This window comes from Panthera leo, chromosome E2, assembly GCF_018350215.1.
Source record: "Panthera leo isolate Ple1 chromosome E2, P.leo_Ple1_pat1.1, whole genome shotgun sequence".
NCBI classification, from domain to species: domain Eukaryota; kingdom Metazoa; phylum Chordata; class Mammalia; order Carnivora; family Felidae; genus Panthera; species Panthera leo.
The window spans coordinates 57,228,313-57,243,913 of NC_056693.1; the positions used below are offsets into that span (position 1 = coordinate 57,228,313).

At 53.6% G+C, this 15,601-nt stretch overlaps 1 protein-coding gene across 2 annotated transcripts in view; it reads right to left on the reverse strand.

Annotated features, from left to right (window-relative positions):
* COTL1 (coactosin like F-actin binding protein 1) overlaps positions 1-15,601 on the reverse strand; it is a 35,529-nt gene that overhangs the window by 2,122 nt on the left and 17,806 nt on the right. The window contains exons 3-4 of one of the 2 annotated variants that reach the window (XM_042917861.1): positions 12,679-12,836; positions 3,418-6,054 (exon numbers count right to left, since the gene is read on the reverse strand). In XM_042917861.1, the coding sequence (XP_042773795.1) occupies positions 5,722-6,054; positions 12,679-12,836 (491 nt within the window). In that variant the 3' untranslated portion in view covers positions 3,418-5,721. Of the gene's footprint in view, positions 1-3,417; positions 6,055-12,678; positions 12,837-15,601 lie in introns of those variants that run through there. The other variant, XM_042917862.1, reaches the window with a different exon arrangement.

The window sequence follows — 15,601 nt, forward strand, 5'->3', positions numbered from 1 at the left end:
GGAAATAAAGCACACGGTCCCACAAATACTTGTACACGAATATTCATAGCAGCATCACTCGTAACAGCCCCAAAGTGGAAACCACCCAGATGTCCTCCGAAAAACTGCGGTCTATCCACACAATGGAATATTATTCAGCCACAAAAAGGAACGAACGTCATGGATGAGTCTCAAAACCGTCACGCTGAGTGAAAGACACCAGATGTGAAAGATCGCCTCCTCTATGATCCCTTTCATACGAAATGTCCAGAAAAGCAAATCCACACAGACAGGAAGTAGATTGGCAGTTTCCAAGGACTGGGGGTGGAATGGGGTGACTGGTATTGGGGACGGGGTTTCTTCCGGGGGGATGAAGATGCCTTGGAACTAGACAGGGATTGTGGTTGCACAACACTGTGAAGAAGTACCAACGAACTCTATGTTTTAAAACAGTTAGTTTTAGGTTATGTGAATTTCACCTCTATTGGAAAAAAAAAAAAAAAAAAAAGGTCACCATGCCTCCAAGAACAATGACTAAACCAGGGGAACACTCAAGGTTGAGCCTCACAGTATAAAGATAAACCATTTGCCAGGCCAAGGAACTAAGACTACTAACTGGGAGGCGAGAGGGGAAGGTTAATATTTATCAAGCAACTAATATGTGCCAGGTGTAGGCTCACGCATTTTCTCACTTAATCCTCCCTCAGTAGATTAGCTGTGTTCCTTTAAGATAAGACCCACGGGTTGGGTTTGGAGAGATTGTGTAGCCCAGAAGGACTAGACGTCCTTCTGACACTCTCTAGTCCCATTCCGTCATCCTGTGCCGTCTGTCCTCACTACAGTGAGGGAACACGAGTTGGGGCAGAAAGGGGAACTGAGAATTAACGTGTTTCTCAACCTGAGCCCAAGCGGCACGGCGGGGGGGGGGGGGGGGGGGGGGGGGAAGAGGCAGAGAGCAGACCCAGGAGGAGGAAGCCAACATCTCGAGAGGCCTCTAGCAGGAAGTCCGAAGTTCCCCTGCCTCATGATAGCTATATATGGCAATCTAAAGAAATACGAACACTCCTGTTTGTGTCTGTTAGCCATTAGAAGATTTAGATTAAGAAAAGTTTGATAAGAGCCTAAGAAATCTACAGTAAAAGTGTAAATGGAGCTATGCATAGTCCAACTTAAGACCACAGGCATATGGCAAAGCAAATCACGGCCAAAATGAGGAACGATCCAGAATAATGGAACCCAGTAAAAACACGACATAACAATAAATGTAAATGAGCAAAATTACCCTCCCCCAACACAGCTATGTCTTAGACTACCAAAACCACCCCCCGAAACCCTACGCTACATACCAGAGACATGATTTAAAAACCAAAAGGCTAGTAAGAACGATGATTATACCCAACAAAAGTACATAGAGGAACAGCCCCATCGGCTCCCACTATGGGAACAGCACCTGCCCTCCAGGGGGCCAAAGGAGAGGGAGGGGGTGGAGCCACATGGAGGGGGCCCCACCAGGCCTCACAGGCCTCCCCCACACAGGATGCTCATCACCCCCAGAGGCTTCAGAGGGGAGCTGACACTTCCCCTGAGGGTGTGGACTCTACAAAAAGTCCCTGAAGGTCTGAGTCAATCCAAAACCCAACCTGCATCAACCCCCTCCCCCCCCACCTCTGTCCCTTTCCAGCAGTCCTCAGGATAGGCCTTCCACTGGAGAGGGGGGACACCAGCGCCCCTGGGGGGGGTGGGCTTCATTGTGACATTTCAAAAAGAGGCAGAAACAGCAAAACCATATGCCCATGGGGCAGAAGCTGCAAGAGACAGAGGCATGTCCTCATTAGGAAGGACACAGGGCCCAGAGCAATGCTAACACATAGGGAATTTTTCATTTTCTAGCATCCACGGTGAAAAGAGTAAAAAACAAACAAACAAACAAAAAACAGGTGATACTTTCATAGGATTGTATCTAACTTTATATATCCCAAATACTGCCATTTGAACAGGTTACGGACATACAGAATCACTCATGGGACCTTCTACGTTCTTTTCTCCGTATTAAGTTTCAGGAACCCGGTGCACATGGCCCACCTACGGCCCAAAGCGGTACAGATGTGCCAAACCTCAAGAGCTCAGCAGCCACGTGTGGTTGGTGGCGGGGCAGGTCTAGCTAGAACAGGAAAGAGTCTGAAAGAATAATGTGTTCAGTCAAGGAGAAACATTAATCATAAAATAGCTGAGCTGAGCTGACTGGAGGCCTGGAAATGTTCGTCTTGATCTGGAGTTGAAAAAAAAAAAGAAAGAAAAGAAAAAAGAAACCTTAACTCTGACATTCACCCCGTCCTTTGATTGAAAAGCAGCATGAGACCCAGAGAGGGGAAGCTATTCATCCCCGGGCACACAGCAGCCTCATGGCAGGGGTCCTGGGGGCAGGTCCTGACCCTAGTCTGTCCTGTCCTCTCCCTTCCTCTGCTCCAGACTGCCCGCCCCACGACAGCCTCTGTCATACCCTCAAGGCTGCCAAAGCTACATGTCATAGACTTCAAAGCAAAAAGGTGCCGGTCTACAGGTAGGGTTACCTATGGTTCTAGAAAGATCTTCTTTGTCACATCTAAGAACACTCTGTCCCTGTCTGATAGCTTCCAGAAAGGGTCACTCCCCCCACTCCACCCCACCTTTTTTTTTTTTTTTTTTTTTTTTTTTTTGCCATGGCAGGACTTTTCCAAGGAAGAGGCCCATCCATCTAAATCTGACTCCAGGATGGCTTAGAAACCAATGACCAAGTTGAGGACACATTTGTCCCTGAGACTTTTCTCAAGTGCATATGTGTTCATATTTCAAAGATGTAAGACAGACATTCTTTCCAGCGGAAGCTTCCAATGGTCTGTTCCAAGGAAGGCAACTCTAGAGGACAGGTTAGGAACCAGGCTCTGTACACAGCCAAGAATCTATTTGCAAAGCTGGTTTAAAAAGCGCTGGGGTGCCTGGGTGGCTCGGTCAGTTAACCGTCTGACTTCGGCTCAGGTCATGGTCTCGCGGTTCGAGGGTTCGAGCTTCGCATCGGGCTCTGTGCTGACAGCTGGGAGCCTGGAGCCTGCTTCAGATTCTGTGTCTCCCTCTCTCTCTCCCCCTCCCCTGCTCTCTCTCTCTCTCTCTCTCTCTCTCTCTCAAAAATAAATAAACATTAAAAAACACTAAAACATTTTCCGATCTTTGGTTTTAAACCATGTCATTTTCAAACAGCTCCCAACTGGCTGGCTTTAAACCCCTGCGTCAATCCTGAAGCATGCTGGGTGCCGCAGGTTTGGACCGAACACAAACAAGGGGCAGTTGTCCATTTGAATCTCCAGCAGCCGGCCCTCCCCAGGGACTTACCCCCCCTCCCCCATCCCGAACTACCACTCCCCACCCCCCACTTCCCTGTCCCCCCAAGATTCCATCTCCTGGTCGGGTGGATCCGACGAGGGTGCAAAGGGCTTAGACACTCCATGAGGGTACCCAAGAATCGTTAGGTGATAGTTTGGGTGATCCTGGCTGGGTTCACCTTTGTTTGCAAGATTGCCAGGGGACTCTGAGATCCAAAGTTTCCTGAAACACTCGAGTCTGAAGGCATAGGGAGCTGGCTCGTTCCTCTTCTCTCACCCACGATGATTCCTTCACCTCCACCCTTATTTTAGTGGAGGAAAGTCCGGGGAATTCCTGAGAATAACCAAGGCAGTGACTCTGGCATCACCTCGCCCTTGGAGAGAGAAGATAGCAAATCCAGCTGCACACCCAAAAGCTGGGGTGGGACACGGGGTTAGCCGTGGGAGGACGGCCTGTCAGGGTAGAAGTGTCAGGTCTCGTACCCAGAACATTAGGACTAAGGTGGGTTGCTAACCCATGCAGACAATGTGGGTGCAGAGGAGGGTCTGGGAAGAGAAGAGGAACGTGGAGTCTTTAACGGTGAGGTTTGTGATGTCAGCAATGCACGTTCCTACAGAGCAGGGCATGGTAAGAGAGGTGACCTTCATTGTATCCAAAGATAAGGAGAGCTAATGCAACTCACGCAACAAACACATGCTTACGAAGCACCTATTGCATAGCAGACATTCTCCCAGGTCCCGGGAAGTCAAAATTCTGGTACCTAGGGCTCTCTCTGAGAGTCTGAGCATAAAAGGAGAAGCAGAGGACTCGAAAATGCCCTAAGGGAAGCAGCCAATGGCTCTGGGCCCTGGTTTCTAGCTGCGTGAAAGAAGAGGGCTAGGCAACAGGCTCTCTGGCACCTTCCCACCAGCCATCCTGGGTTTGCACTTAAGCCATCGGAGCGCATGGGACAAAATTCCACCTCAGATGCCAGAATCTGATGGGCAATAGGGAAAAAAAAACTGGCACAGAAAAGTCATCTATGGGATTAGAGCCTGGCCTTCAAAAGGAAGGCCCGTCTTCAAAAGGAAGGCCCGACGTGGCCCGTCCCAAACCCTTGCATAGACGTGTGGGGAATAGGCTCTCTCCTCCTATGTGTGTGAGACACAAGACAAGACACACGCTGGCCACAATCATGTATCTTTCCCCCAAGTGGGTGGAGATTAACTAGAAACCAAAGACCTCAGTGTGCTGAAGGAAAGCAGTTGGTACCCTGCCGCCTGAATCTTGCTAGGAGAAAGGACACCCTCCAAGGACCATGTGCCAGATGAAAATGCACGGCATCGAACCCGCTGGGCATTCAGCTGCAACCCCTCCTGGGCCCCCCACGCTTGCCCTCCTACAACCATTCTAAAGAGCTTCAAAGACCCAGCTTCTCAAAATCCTTCCAGCAAAGTGTAATTTACTCAAAAAGAACAGGTTCTTATAACAGCCATGAGTCATCAGAGAAACAAGAAAAAAACAAACACCAAAAGGGTACAGTCTAGTGTTCGGCAGGTTCGGGAACAAAGGCACATACGTCACCTGAGCATCTCGTGAATGATGTGACCCTCCTTCGCGGGGGAGAGAAAACAAAGGCCATGAGAGAGGCACGCAGTCAGGTTTCAGGTGGGCACGATTCAGGGAATCGTCCAACGCAGATGGATGGCAAGGAGGCATGACATCCTAGAACACATGGTGGGTAGGTCTGGGCCAAAACCTAATAGGGACAGTTGTCCATATGCCTCGAATCCTGACCCCGGCAGGGCCACCCACCTCTTTAAAACTTGGGTGACTGCCTAGGTTCTGACCCCCGCTTTCCTGACCGTGGACACTTACAGAAGCCCGACTCCCCTCTGCCTGATGTCTGACTACGCCTACGTCCAGATCAGGAATGTGGGAAACACACGTCACTCCTCCCGCATCCACGGCAGACATAACCAATCGTGCCACTTTCCTCACGAGTCCGGACTTCGCATCAGAAGCCTCCTTAACCCAGAGCCCCAGCTGTCGACCAACTGGCAAGCACAGTGCAATCCGGGCCGGGGTGTTCAATTTCCGCCCGGTCAAAATCGTGCCCGTCATTTCTTGTTCCCCAGCCACGCCCACTTGGGGGAAGGCTGCCCGGGAAATAATTCAGCAGATTTTTTTTTCCTAATTATAATATATACGCACAGATGTTCGTTGTCCGTAAACACCAGACTGTTTTCACTTTTCGACAAAAGCTGAATAAGTAAACAGCATCGCCGTCAAACCCTTCATACACATCAGGCACTTTGATAGGGTATTTTCTTTAATTTTTGCGACTCCACGCGTCAGCCAGAGATGCTCGTCCCGAACTTTCAGAGGAGGAGGCTCAAACTCAGGTTAGGGAAGTAGCCCGATAGAGGTCGCACCTGCCGAGTGCTGGGCTGGGCCTGGGAGCCACGACTCACCCCGTGCTGAGATCCTTGCCGGGAGAGCGTGCCCGTGTCGCACACGGGCACTACGCTGAACACAACAGCACGCAGACGCTAAAATGATGAAAGCACACTTACAAAGTGTTAAGAGGACACAGGTACCTCTGCTATGACTAATCACCTTCGTAAAACACATTCCATTGGCAAGGGCTCCACAGGAAGCCGCAGGAATCAGACATCTCTGCGTGAGGTGAGGGATCGCGGCTGATCGTTCTTTTGTGCCTTCGTTTTGTCTGAGCCACTTTAAAAAAAATTTTTTTTATGTTTATTTATTTTTTAAGAGAGAGAGAGAGCGTGGCAGACAGAGAGGGAGACACAGAATCGGAAGCAGGCTCCAGGCTCCGAGCGGTCAGCACAGAGCCCGACGCGGGGCTCGAACTCACGGACCGCGAGATCATGACCTGAGCCGAAGTCGGACGCTTCACCGACTGAGCCACCCAGGCGCCTCTGAACCGTTTTTAACAACCACAAGGCCCTGGGATGCACCACCATGGGGGAGAAACCAGGGTGCCTGGGGCTTGTTCCAGAAGGGAGTCTGAAAGGCGGCATATCCAGGGACAGAAAATGACAAGATAAATACAAAAGTGAGGAGAGGTACAGGGAAGGGACAAGAAACAGGGAGGAAAGATCCAAACGACATACACAAGATGCCAGGAGCAGAGACAGCTTCGGGGCGCCCTCCGCGATACCACCCACCCCCCTTCACGGGCTGCCGGGGCGTTGGATTTCCGATCAGGTCGTTTGGGTCTCAGACATAGGCCACAGGCCACAGAAAGCCCCTTTGCCCGAGCCCAGGCCCAGGTGAAACGCACGGGGCCCAGAAGGCCCTCTCCGGCTCCGAGAATAAAGGGCCTTTCCATAAACCCCGAGCGTGAAGAAGCGTACACATTTCCCGGTGAAAACGAACAGCCGAAATCCTCTGGAGGGCCACGAAGCAGCCAGAGCCCGTCCCCCGAGTGCTGGGCGGCACCGAGGCTCTGAAGGCAGAGCGGGGACCCCACGAATCTCGTCCCACGGAGGAGCGCGGCTTTCTCCCGGGCGACCCAGCCAGCTTCGCTATTGCAACGAAAGCAGAGCCTCTGGAAACTCCAGCCCCGCCGCCAAAGCCCTCCCTGAGGGTAACTGGCTTCCACAATGTAATCCGATCCTGACACCGGTTATGGAACATGTAGGAATGTTCTTCTGTCCTAGGGATACGCAGAGTAAGACACAGTCCGAAGCCAGCCCGTGTGAACAGATGTGTCTCTTTACTTTTTTGCACCCGTTTTGGTGCGTTTCCAGGTACGAGGACTGTTCTGTAATAAAGCAGGCCTGGTCCCTGCCCTCGAGATTCCTTTCGAGGGTCCTTTAATTATACTTAAATGGGACCCATGAAATTCATGGGATCATAGCAGAAACACGTGAAGGAGAAATTCTGCCTGAGGCTGGTAGGAGAATGGAGTAAAGAATGAGGGTTTTGAAGGACGAATAGAAGTTCACCAGTCACCAAAACAGAAAACTTTTTTTACATCCTTTGCATTTCCGGATCCTTTGCAACAGCTCTGTGGGCATTTGCGTTCTCTTTTTCATAACACCTTTTTCACAGGTTGTAAAGATAAAGTTACTTGCCCGAGGTCCTAAAGCAAAGAGTTATGGAGCTAGAGTATCACCTTGGGTCTCCCTCCCCCTTCAGCCCATGACCTTTTCCGTTGGACACAGCAACATTTTTATTTATGTATTTATTTTTTAAACATGTTTATCTTGAGAGAGAGAGACAGCGTGAGTGGGAAAGGGTCAGAGAGAGGGAGACGCAGAATCCCAAGCAGGCTCCAGGCTCCGAGCCGTCGGCACAGAGCCCGACGCGGGGCTCGAACCCACGAACCGTGAGATCGTGACCTGCGCCGAAGTCGGCCGCTCCACCGACCGAGCCACCCAGGCGCAATTTGCGGAGTCATGATATTCCATTTCCAGAATTTTTTTTAAGGCTCTACCATCAAGAAGATGAAGTATGTCTGAAAATAAATCTAAGAGGTTTATTGCCTGCACAACTTCTCAGAGCGTTTAATGTGCCGTGTGATCCTGCAAAGGTAGGGCTTCCGACCCGCATGTGGCCTCAGAACATTTCCTTGGGGCTGAGGACTTTGGAAACGTGCAGGAGGGCAAGGTGCCAGCGTCGGGGCTCTGGGGCCAGGCAGTCTGGGCGCTGGACGGAGTGCCACCGCGTCCAGGCGCTGGGAACCTGAGCAAATTACTCAGCCTCCTTGGGCCCCAGGCCCCTTGTCTATAAAATGGGGACAGTGATAGAAGTGGCCTGTCCGGCAAAGAATACACGATTGCGATATGGGACTTTTCCCTCCTGTCTGGGTGTTAGGTATATCTGGGGGGTGGGAAGGGGTCCAGAATTTAAGCCGACCCCACTCCCGGGGCTCAGGAGCCATCAGAGTACACATTAAGCTGATGGTTGCAGAGTCCCTGAAACGTCGGTCCTTCCTGCCTCCCCTGCCCCTTGGGGGAAACAACACCGCTCTCCTCTGCCCAGGCTGAGAGCGGAGACGCGCCCTCTGGCTGTTCCCACTCCGGAACGTTCAGAGGACATCAAAAAATAAATAAAAGGATCACGTGAATAGAGACATTCTGCAAGGCAAGCACGACACATCAGTGACAGAGTCTGATCCCAGTCAAGACAGCCTGGCCCAGCACGGACAGCGGGCCCTGGACAATGGTGGCTGCATTGTCCCCGTAATCCCCCACAGGCGCCAGAACAACGGGCGCTCCTGTGTGGCAGACGACAGCCGCGGCGAGGCAGCCACGCGTGCTGTCCCCTCCGCGCAGCCCCCGGACTCAAGCCCGGGCGTCGCTACTGTCCGGCCCGACCCGCCCGGAAGCTCGTCTTAGCCACGCAGGCGCCCCAGCGCCAGGACATTCCGGCGTCGTTGATGGCGGAGACCGTGGTCTGAGAGGCAGATACCACTTTACTCCCGTTCTTGGACTTCAGGGGACCGGGAGGCCCAGAGAAAGCAAGCAACGTGCCCAAGGCCGCCCAGAGCTGAAATCTGAACCCACAGCGCCTCGCTCAAAAAGCTCCACCCGTTCGCCGGACAAGGCAAAATGAGGTTCCTGTAAAGGTATGATGCCATCGACCAAGTAGCACATTTTTAAAAGGAAAACACTAAAAACAATAAAAATTAAAAAAAATAATAAAATAAAATGAAAACACTTCGGGATACGTCCAAGCAGAATATGACCCAGCAAATCAACCCACTCAACCCTTCGTTTTATCAGTGGGGAAGTTGTGGCCCGGGAAGGCCTAGGCCAGGCAGGCAGCATAAGGACCCACCTTTCTCGATTCTGGTGCCTCGGTGTCAGTTCACACGGCCTGCGTTTCGCGCCAAGTGCAAGGCCGTGGGGATGTTACTTCCATTGCAATAAAAGCCAAGGGTGTACCGAAAATCTTAAGTCCTAGAGTCAGTACGCTCAGTCTTCCCCTGGAAATCATGGCAAGAGGCAGTTGGGGAAGTAACACCGTCCACAAGACGCAGAATCCAGAGTGTCCCGTCTGGAAGGCCCCTCAGCATCGCAGTCTGAGTCTCTATTAGACAGAGGGGACGCTGGTACCCGCACCAGGATCGGCACGATTTTAGCGGCTGTCGAAAGACACCATGAGGCCCGCATGACTGACCCTTTGGGACTTACATGGCTGTATTTGCAACTGTCGGATAAGCGCGAGGTATCGCGATAGCTTCAGATACTAAACCCTTTTAAATGCAAGAGTGGAACACACAAAGGGCAACGGTCAAGATGCAACATGGCACCTGCAGGCCAAGATGGCGTCCCAGCTCCCCCACCCAAGTGACGTTCATCGGCATCCCTTTAACACGAAGCCCCGCCTCCCTGCCCATAGGATGTGCATGTGACCTGAGCTGAGCCAATCAGGGTCCTTTATAAGGGAATGATTGACACCGAGGGCTCTATCTTCCCTTGGGCTCAACACCCAGAAGAACCACCAGAGCCTGGACCACTTCTGCTGTACAGAGGCCGCCGAAGGCTAAACTCAAGAGAAAAGACAGATGAGGGGAAGCTATTGCTTGAGCCCAGAACCCAGCCACACCTAAAGCCCAGTAACCCTGCACTTCCCAGTTTAGAGAGTCAGGCAATTCCCTTTTTCGCTTTCACGTCTTTGAGCTCACCAACCAATGGATGATGGCCAAGAGTCCCAAGTGAAACTCCCCACCAAAGAATTCTATTTCCCCAAATCACCCTCGGTCACTGGCTCACTGAGCCAAACTGGGATGAGCACTAGACCCAAAAGGAACTCTCCCGGAGCTCTGCTCACGGAGACGGAGATTCCCTTGGAGGTGATGGAAAAGTTCTGGAACTAGACAGGGGTGATGGCTGCTCAACGCTGGAAATGTGCTTCCAGGCCACTGAGTCATAGGCTTTAAAATGGGTAAAATGAGGGGCGCCTGGGTGGCTCAGTCGGTTAAGCGGCCGACTTCGGCTCAGGTCATGATTTCGTGGTCCGTGAGTTCGAGCCCCGCGTCGGGCTCTGTGCTGACAGCTCAGAGAGCCTGGAGCCTGTTTCAGACTCTGTGTTTCCCTCTCTCTGACCCTCCCCCGTTCATGCTCTGTCTCTCTCTGTCTCAAAAATACACAAACGTTAAAAAAAATTTTTTTTTAATAAAATAAAATGGGTAAAATGAGGGGTGCCTGGGTGGCTCAGTCGGTTGAGCGTCTGACTTCCGCTCAGGTCATGGTCTCACAGCCCGTGAGTTCGAGCCCCGTGTCGGGCTCTGTGCTGACAGCTCGGAGCCCGGAGCCTGCTTCGGATTCTGTGTCCCCCTCTCTCTCTGCCTCTCCCCTACTCGTGTTCTGTCTGTCTCTCAAAAGTGAATACACATTAAAAAATAAATAGATTTCTTTAAAAAAAAAAATAAACTAAAATGGGCAAAATGAGCAATTTGATGTTATTGAATTTTTACCCCAATTATTTTAAGTGGAAAGGAACACGGAGCCCTGCGAGATTCAGAAGATTGCCCCACTGGACGTCACCCAGGCAAGGCGCTCTCTCCCGGGCCGCCGAGGGGAGAGGAATAAGCGTGCAAGGAGGAATTCGGCGGGAGACCTTTGGCCACGGAACAGGCTGCCTCCATAAAGGAGACCCCTGATGGCCGGTTGACCATTAAAACGGCCCTGGTTTGAGCAGGTGGCTTTCCAAAGCGAGGGTCCATGCCGGACAGGGTGCAGCCAGTGATGTTAACCAGTAACGCGGATCAGAATGTGAAATCAACGACATGCATTAAGCACAGACTATGTCCCAGACACGGTGCTAACCCGTTTCTGGAAGGTAATCTGACACCTCGCACCTTTTTGAAATGATTTTCGTGTCTATTATAAAGTCTGGAACCCCGCCTCCTGAACATGTACCCTAAAGACATAAGTCAGCGGGGGAGGCAGAGGAGCCGTGTGTATGAAAAGGGTGGTTGGAACGTTATCTGTGAAAATAAAAACTGGAAGCAACTCGATGGGCCAACACCAGGGGAACATTTGGCCCATGACGATGCACTTGGCAAAGGAACACTCAGCCACCAGAAAAACGCGCATCCCGGAGCCGGCAGCCACATCATTTAGGAGATGCCCCCTCGCGTGCGATTTGCAGGCTGTGACCGCGGGTATGCACAGAGCTCGGTGGGAAAAAATGGGCCACGATCATGCAACGGAAGGACTTCTTTTTCTCTTTCCTAATAGAATTTGCTAAATCAACGTTTTCCGCGAGGGATGATTTTAGATTCACAGACAAGCTGCAGGAGACAGTACGAGAGCTCCCACACACCCCACACTCTGTTTTCATGAGGCTTACGGTCTTCCGTTGCTGCGGTACATTGCTGCTTCTCGCAACTGAGAAGCCCACACTGACGCGTTACCATTAATGAAACCCCTGACCCCGTTCTGATGCCACTGGCTTTTCCGTGCCAGGATCCGATCCACGATACCGCGTTCCGTGCGGCCTGTTTTGGTGCGTGTTGCTGGTTTGGGTTTTTACAATGCAGTGGCTTTTCACACATTCGTGGATACGTGCAAGCATCACGCCAGTCAGTTCAAGGATATTTTCATCCCCTCCGAAGGAAAGCCCATACCCGTCCGTCCGCCATCATGTCCCGATCGTGGGCTTTGAGAAACCCTTTTGTGAGACGGAGAACACTCTGGGAAGGAGAGAGCACTCCTTCGCCTCCCTTCCCCTAGATTCTCTTTCTGGAATTCAGATTTTCTCTTCTCAGTGTGACCCCAAGCCTTAGCCCCAAACGAACCACCTCGAAAGCTTCCGGCAGTACTGATCTGTGATATGTCCGCTTGGAAACAGAAACCCTCTAGGGGAAGTGTCAGGAGCTCGGAGACAAAACCAAGGGTATTCCCACCTCCCCCTCTTCCTGCTGATCTAGCAAGGACTGGGGGATAAGTGTTATTGAGTACCTACTGTATGCCAGGCACCGTTCAGGGAGGCCATGCATGAAGGTGCCCATTGGGTCATCATGGCCATCACTGGGAGCCAACCATGATCACCCGCGATCCAAGCAGGTAGAGGTCCCCATTTTGGTCGTCCTTCCAGCCCCCTTCTTCATCCTTCCAGCTCCCTTCCTCATGAACCGCCTGCCCCACCTCAAAGGTGGGCCCCCAGCTGCCATGTTTCCATGACGTGGTGGTCAAGTCCTGAGCCCGCACCCTGCATACAACTGCGGTGACATTTCGCCGGTGGCTCTGGCGGCACAGAGATGTGGCCCAGCCTGCTTTCAGTCACAGGCGCCAACCCCGGCCTGCTCTGTCCCTGGGGACGGCGACCCTGAGTGGGGCGTGACCCGCCCAGCCTCGGAAAGAGCACAAAGCCAATTACCTGCACCACCTCCTTCACCAGGGTCTTGTCCGTGCCCGTTTTGGCTCGCTGCAGCCCGCTGACGTTCTCACCAATCCACGTGATGAGGGCAAACTTGGACCTCTTGCTCATGGCATCCCCGGTGGTGAAACGCACGAAGGCAAACAATCGGACGTCATCTGCCGGGACAGCAAGGAGAGGGCACGGGGCTCAGTTAAAACGTCCCAAGACGGTGTCCCCGGGGAGCAGCCACGAGCCGGAAGGCACCCAGGGCAACGTGGCAGGCGCTCAACACGGACCTCGGCCAACATTCCCTCATTTAAAAAAAAATATTTATTTTGAGAGAGAGAGAGAGAGAGAGAGAGGAGAGGGCACGAGCAGGGGAGGGGCAGAGAGGGAGAGAATCCCAAGCAGGTTCAGCATTGTCAGCACGGAGCCCGATGCGGGGCTCGATCTCACGGATCGGGAGATCATGACCAGAACTGAAACCAAGGGTCCGATGCTTAACCGACTGAGCCACCGGGCGCCCCCGACATTCCCTCGTTTAATCCAGCATTGCCACCACAGCCTCCGAGACCCAATTCACAGCTGGGAAACGGGGGTTCAGAAGGAACACGTGATATTCCCATGGCCACATGGGCAGTTCGAGGCCATGCTGGGATCTGAACCCAGGCCTCTGTGGCCACGACCCCTGCAACCTCCACCCCCCACCCCCCGCCCATCCCTCACGCGCGCAGGGAAGGGCTCAAATTCTGGATCTTATGTAGGGAGACCTTCCTCAAGTCTTCCGAGCCCCGGAGGCCCTGCTCGGAATAGGAACTGAGCTGCGGGGTGGGAGCTGGGGGGGATCGCGTGGCCCCGATCTTGCTGTGGGATACGGCTCCAGGACCGCGGGCCACGTCTAGCTCACGGCTGGAACTCGCTCTTTACGGTGGGGACCGTCCTGAGCAGAATCCCTGGCCTCCACTCGCTAGATGCAGGATCACCCCTCCGCCCCCGGGACAACAACCGTCCCCTGGGGGGCGGAACCGCCCCTGGCTGACGATGACCTTCTAGACAGTCGGGGTCCCCATTTGATGAAGCCCCTCTTTGTGTTTTCCACCGAAATTCTGTGTTTTTCACTGAGGAAATCATAGACCCTTACTCAGCTGGGTTCCCAAACGGTTCATATTTTAATCGCGATGATGGCGGAGAGCTCATCTCAATCCCTGGCTGGAGACGCCCGCATGGGACTGTTCTGGGCAGGGGGGCTCCTCTCCTACTAGCTGCTCGATCAGCTTTTCCATCCATGCAGGGCTTTTGGCTGCCGGCTGTAGGATTCCTCAGGTTCCCAACGACAGCGGGGAGCTGTGCTTCTGACATATCCGTGTGTATCTGAATCGCTCGGGGATCCTGCTAATGTGCCCAAGGTAACGCATCCTGGCCAAGGGGGCTGCAGGCCGAGGCCTGGGTGGCTTGGGCGTGCCTGCCCAGCCCCCTTCCTTTGGGGAACTGCCCCCACCGGCCACGGGAGTCTGGCGGACACCCACTGGGGGACCCACCCACGGGGGTCCAGGGGGACAGAGAAGGACAGTCTCAGGGACACCGCATGGTCAGATCGACAGGGCTTGGTGACAGACTGGCCACGGGAGGAAAGGAAGGAGTCCAGGGGCTCCCACGTGGGGGTGAGACCTCTATCTCGTACCCTCACGGACCCTGACTTAATCCCCAAACACTGAGCCTCCGCTCCCTCCTCCGTAAAACGCGGTGAGTTTTTTGTTTTGGGTACTGCCTGCCCCCGCCCCCCCTTTTTATTTTTAAGAAAAAAAAGAAAAAGCCACAGTGAAAGATAAAAGTCACCACGTCAACTATTTTAAAGCGTACGTTCAGTGGCATTTAGTACGTTCACAGCATTGTGCAATCACAGCCCCTACCTTGTTCCAGAACACATGGCTCTTCCCCAAAAGGAAACCCTTTCGCCCACGACAGTCGCTCCCCGGCCCCCGTCCGCCCGGCCCTAAGCAACACTAAGCCGCTTTCTGTCTCCGGATCTGCTTGTTCGGGGCATTTCACGTAGATGGAATCACACCGCCCACGGCCTCTGGGGCCCGGCTTCTCTCCCTCAGCAAGTTCAGCCCCTGCGGTGGCCCGATGGGTCCCTTCCACGGCCAAGGTCTGCTCCTCCCACATCCAGCTGCTGAGCCACGTGTGGGATCCTTCCAAACAGGGGACCACATCACTAGTCGCCCACGGGGATTAAATACCACGGGGGCCCGCCCGGCCCGCCACAGCGGAAGCCTTTCCCTGAAGCTGTGGCCACAGGACGGAGTGCGGGAACGAGGCGGCGGGTCTGAGGACCCGAGTGGACGCAGCCACGTGGGATGTCTGGGTTCCCGTGGCTCCAGCTGGATCCCCACCCCCCCGTCGCCGGCCAGAGCCTCCACGTGGGAAAGTTGCCTGTCCCAAGTGCCAGCCCGGGGCCTGGCGTGAGACAGGCCCACGAGCAGTCAGTCACCAAGGGCGTGGGGAGCCCGGCCTTTGCGGACCTTCCAGAAGCGCAGGCCAATGTCATTTACATCATCGTGGCAGCGGGGGACTGTTTGCCCGGGTGGCCGCTGGGCGCTGGCTTATCTGACACCGGTCTGGCCAACAAGACTGCTGACGTCTTTGAAAATGCGAGAGTCCCGTTACGCCTGCAAATGTTTGCTGCTCCCGATCGGGCGTGACACCGGGAAGTCAGCTGAGCCTGCGCGGGGAAAACGCGGTTGGTCGGGGCGACGTTTTCGCAGCTGCCCACGCAGACGCGAAGCCTCTCTCCCCCTGCTCTAAGCCCATCTTGACCGCAGACTGGTTTGTGCAGGGGGAGGCGGTCGTTCGTAGTCTGGGCCGGGCCACCTCCTCTCCTCCAGACACACGGGGCCGACCTGAGACACACACACACACACACACACACACACACGCACGC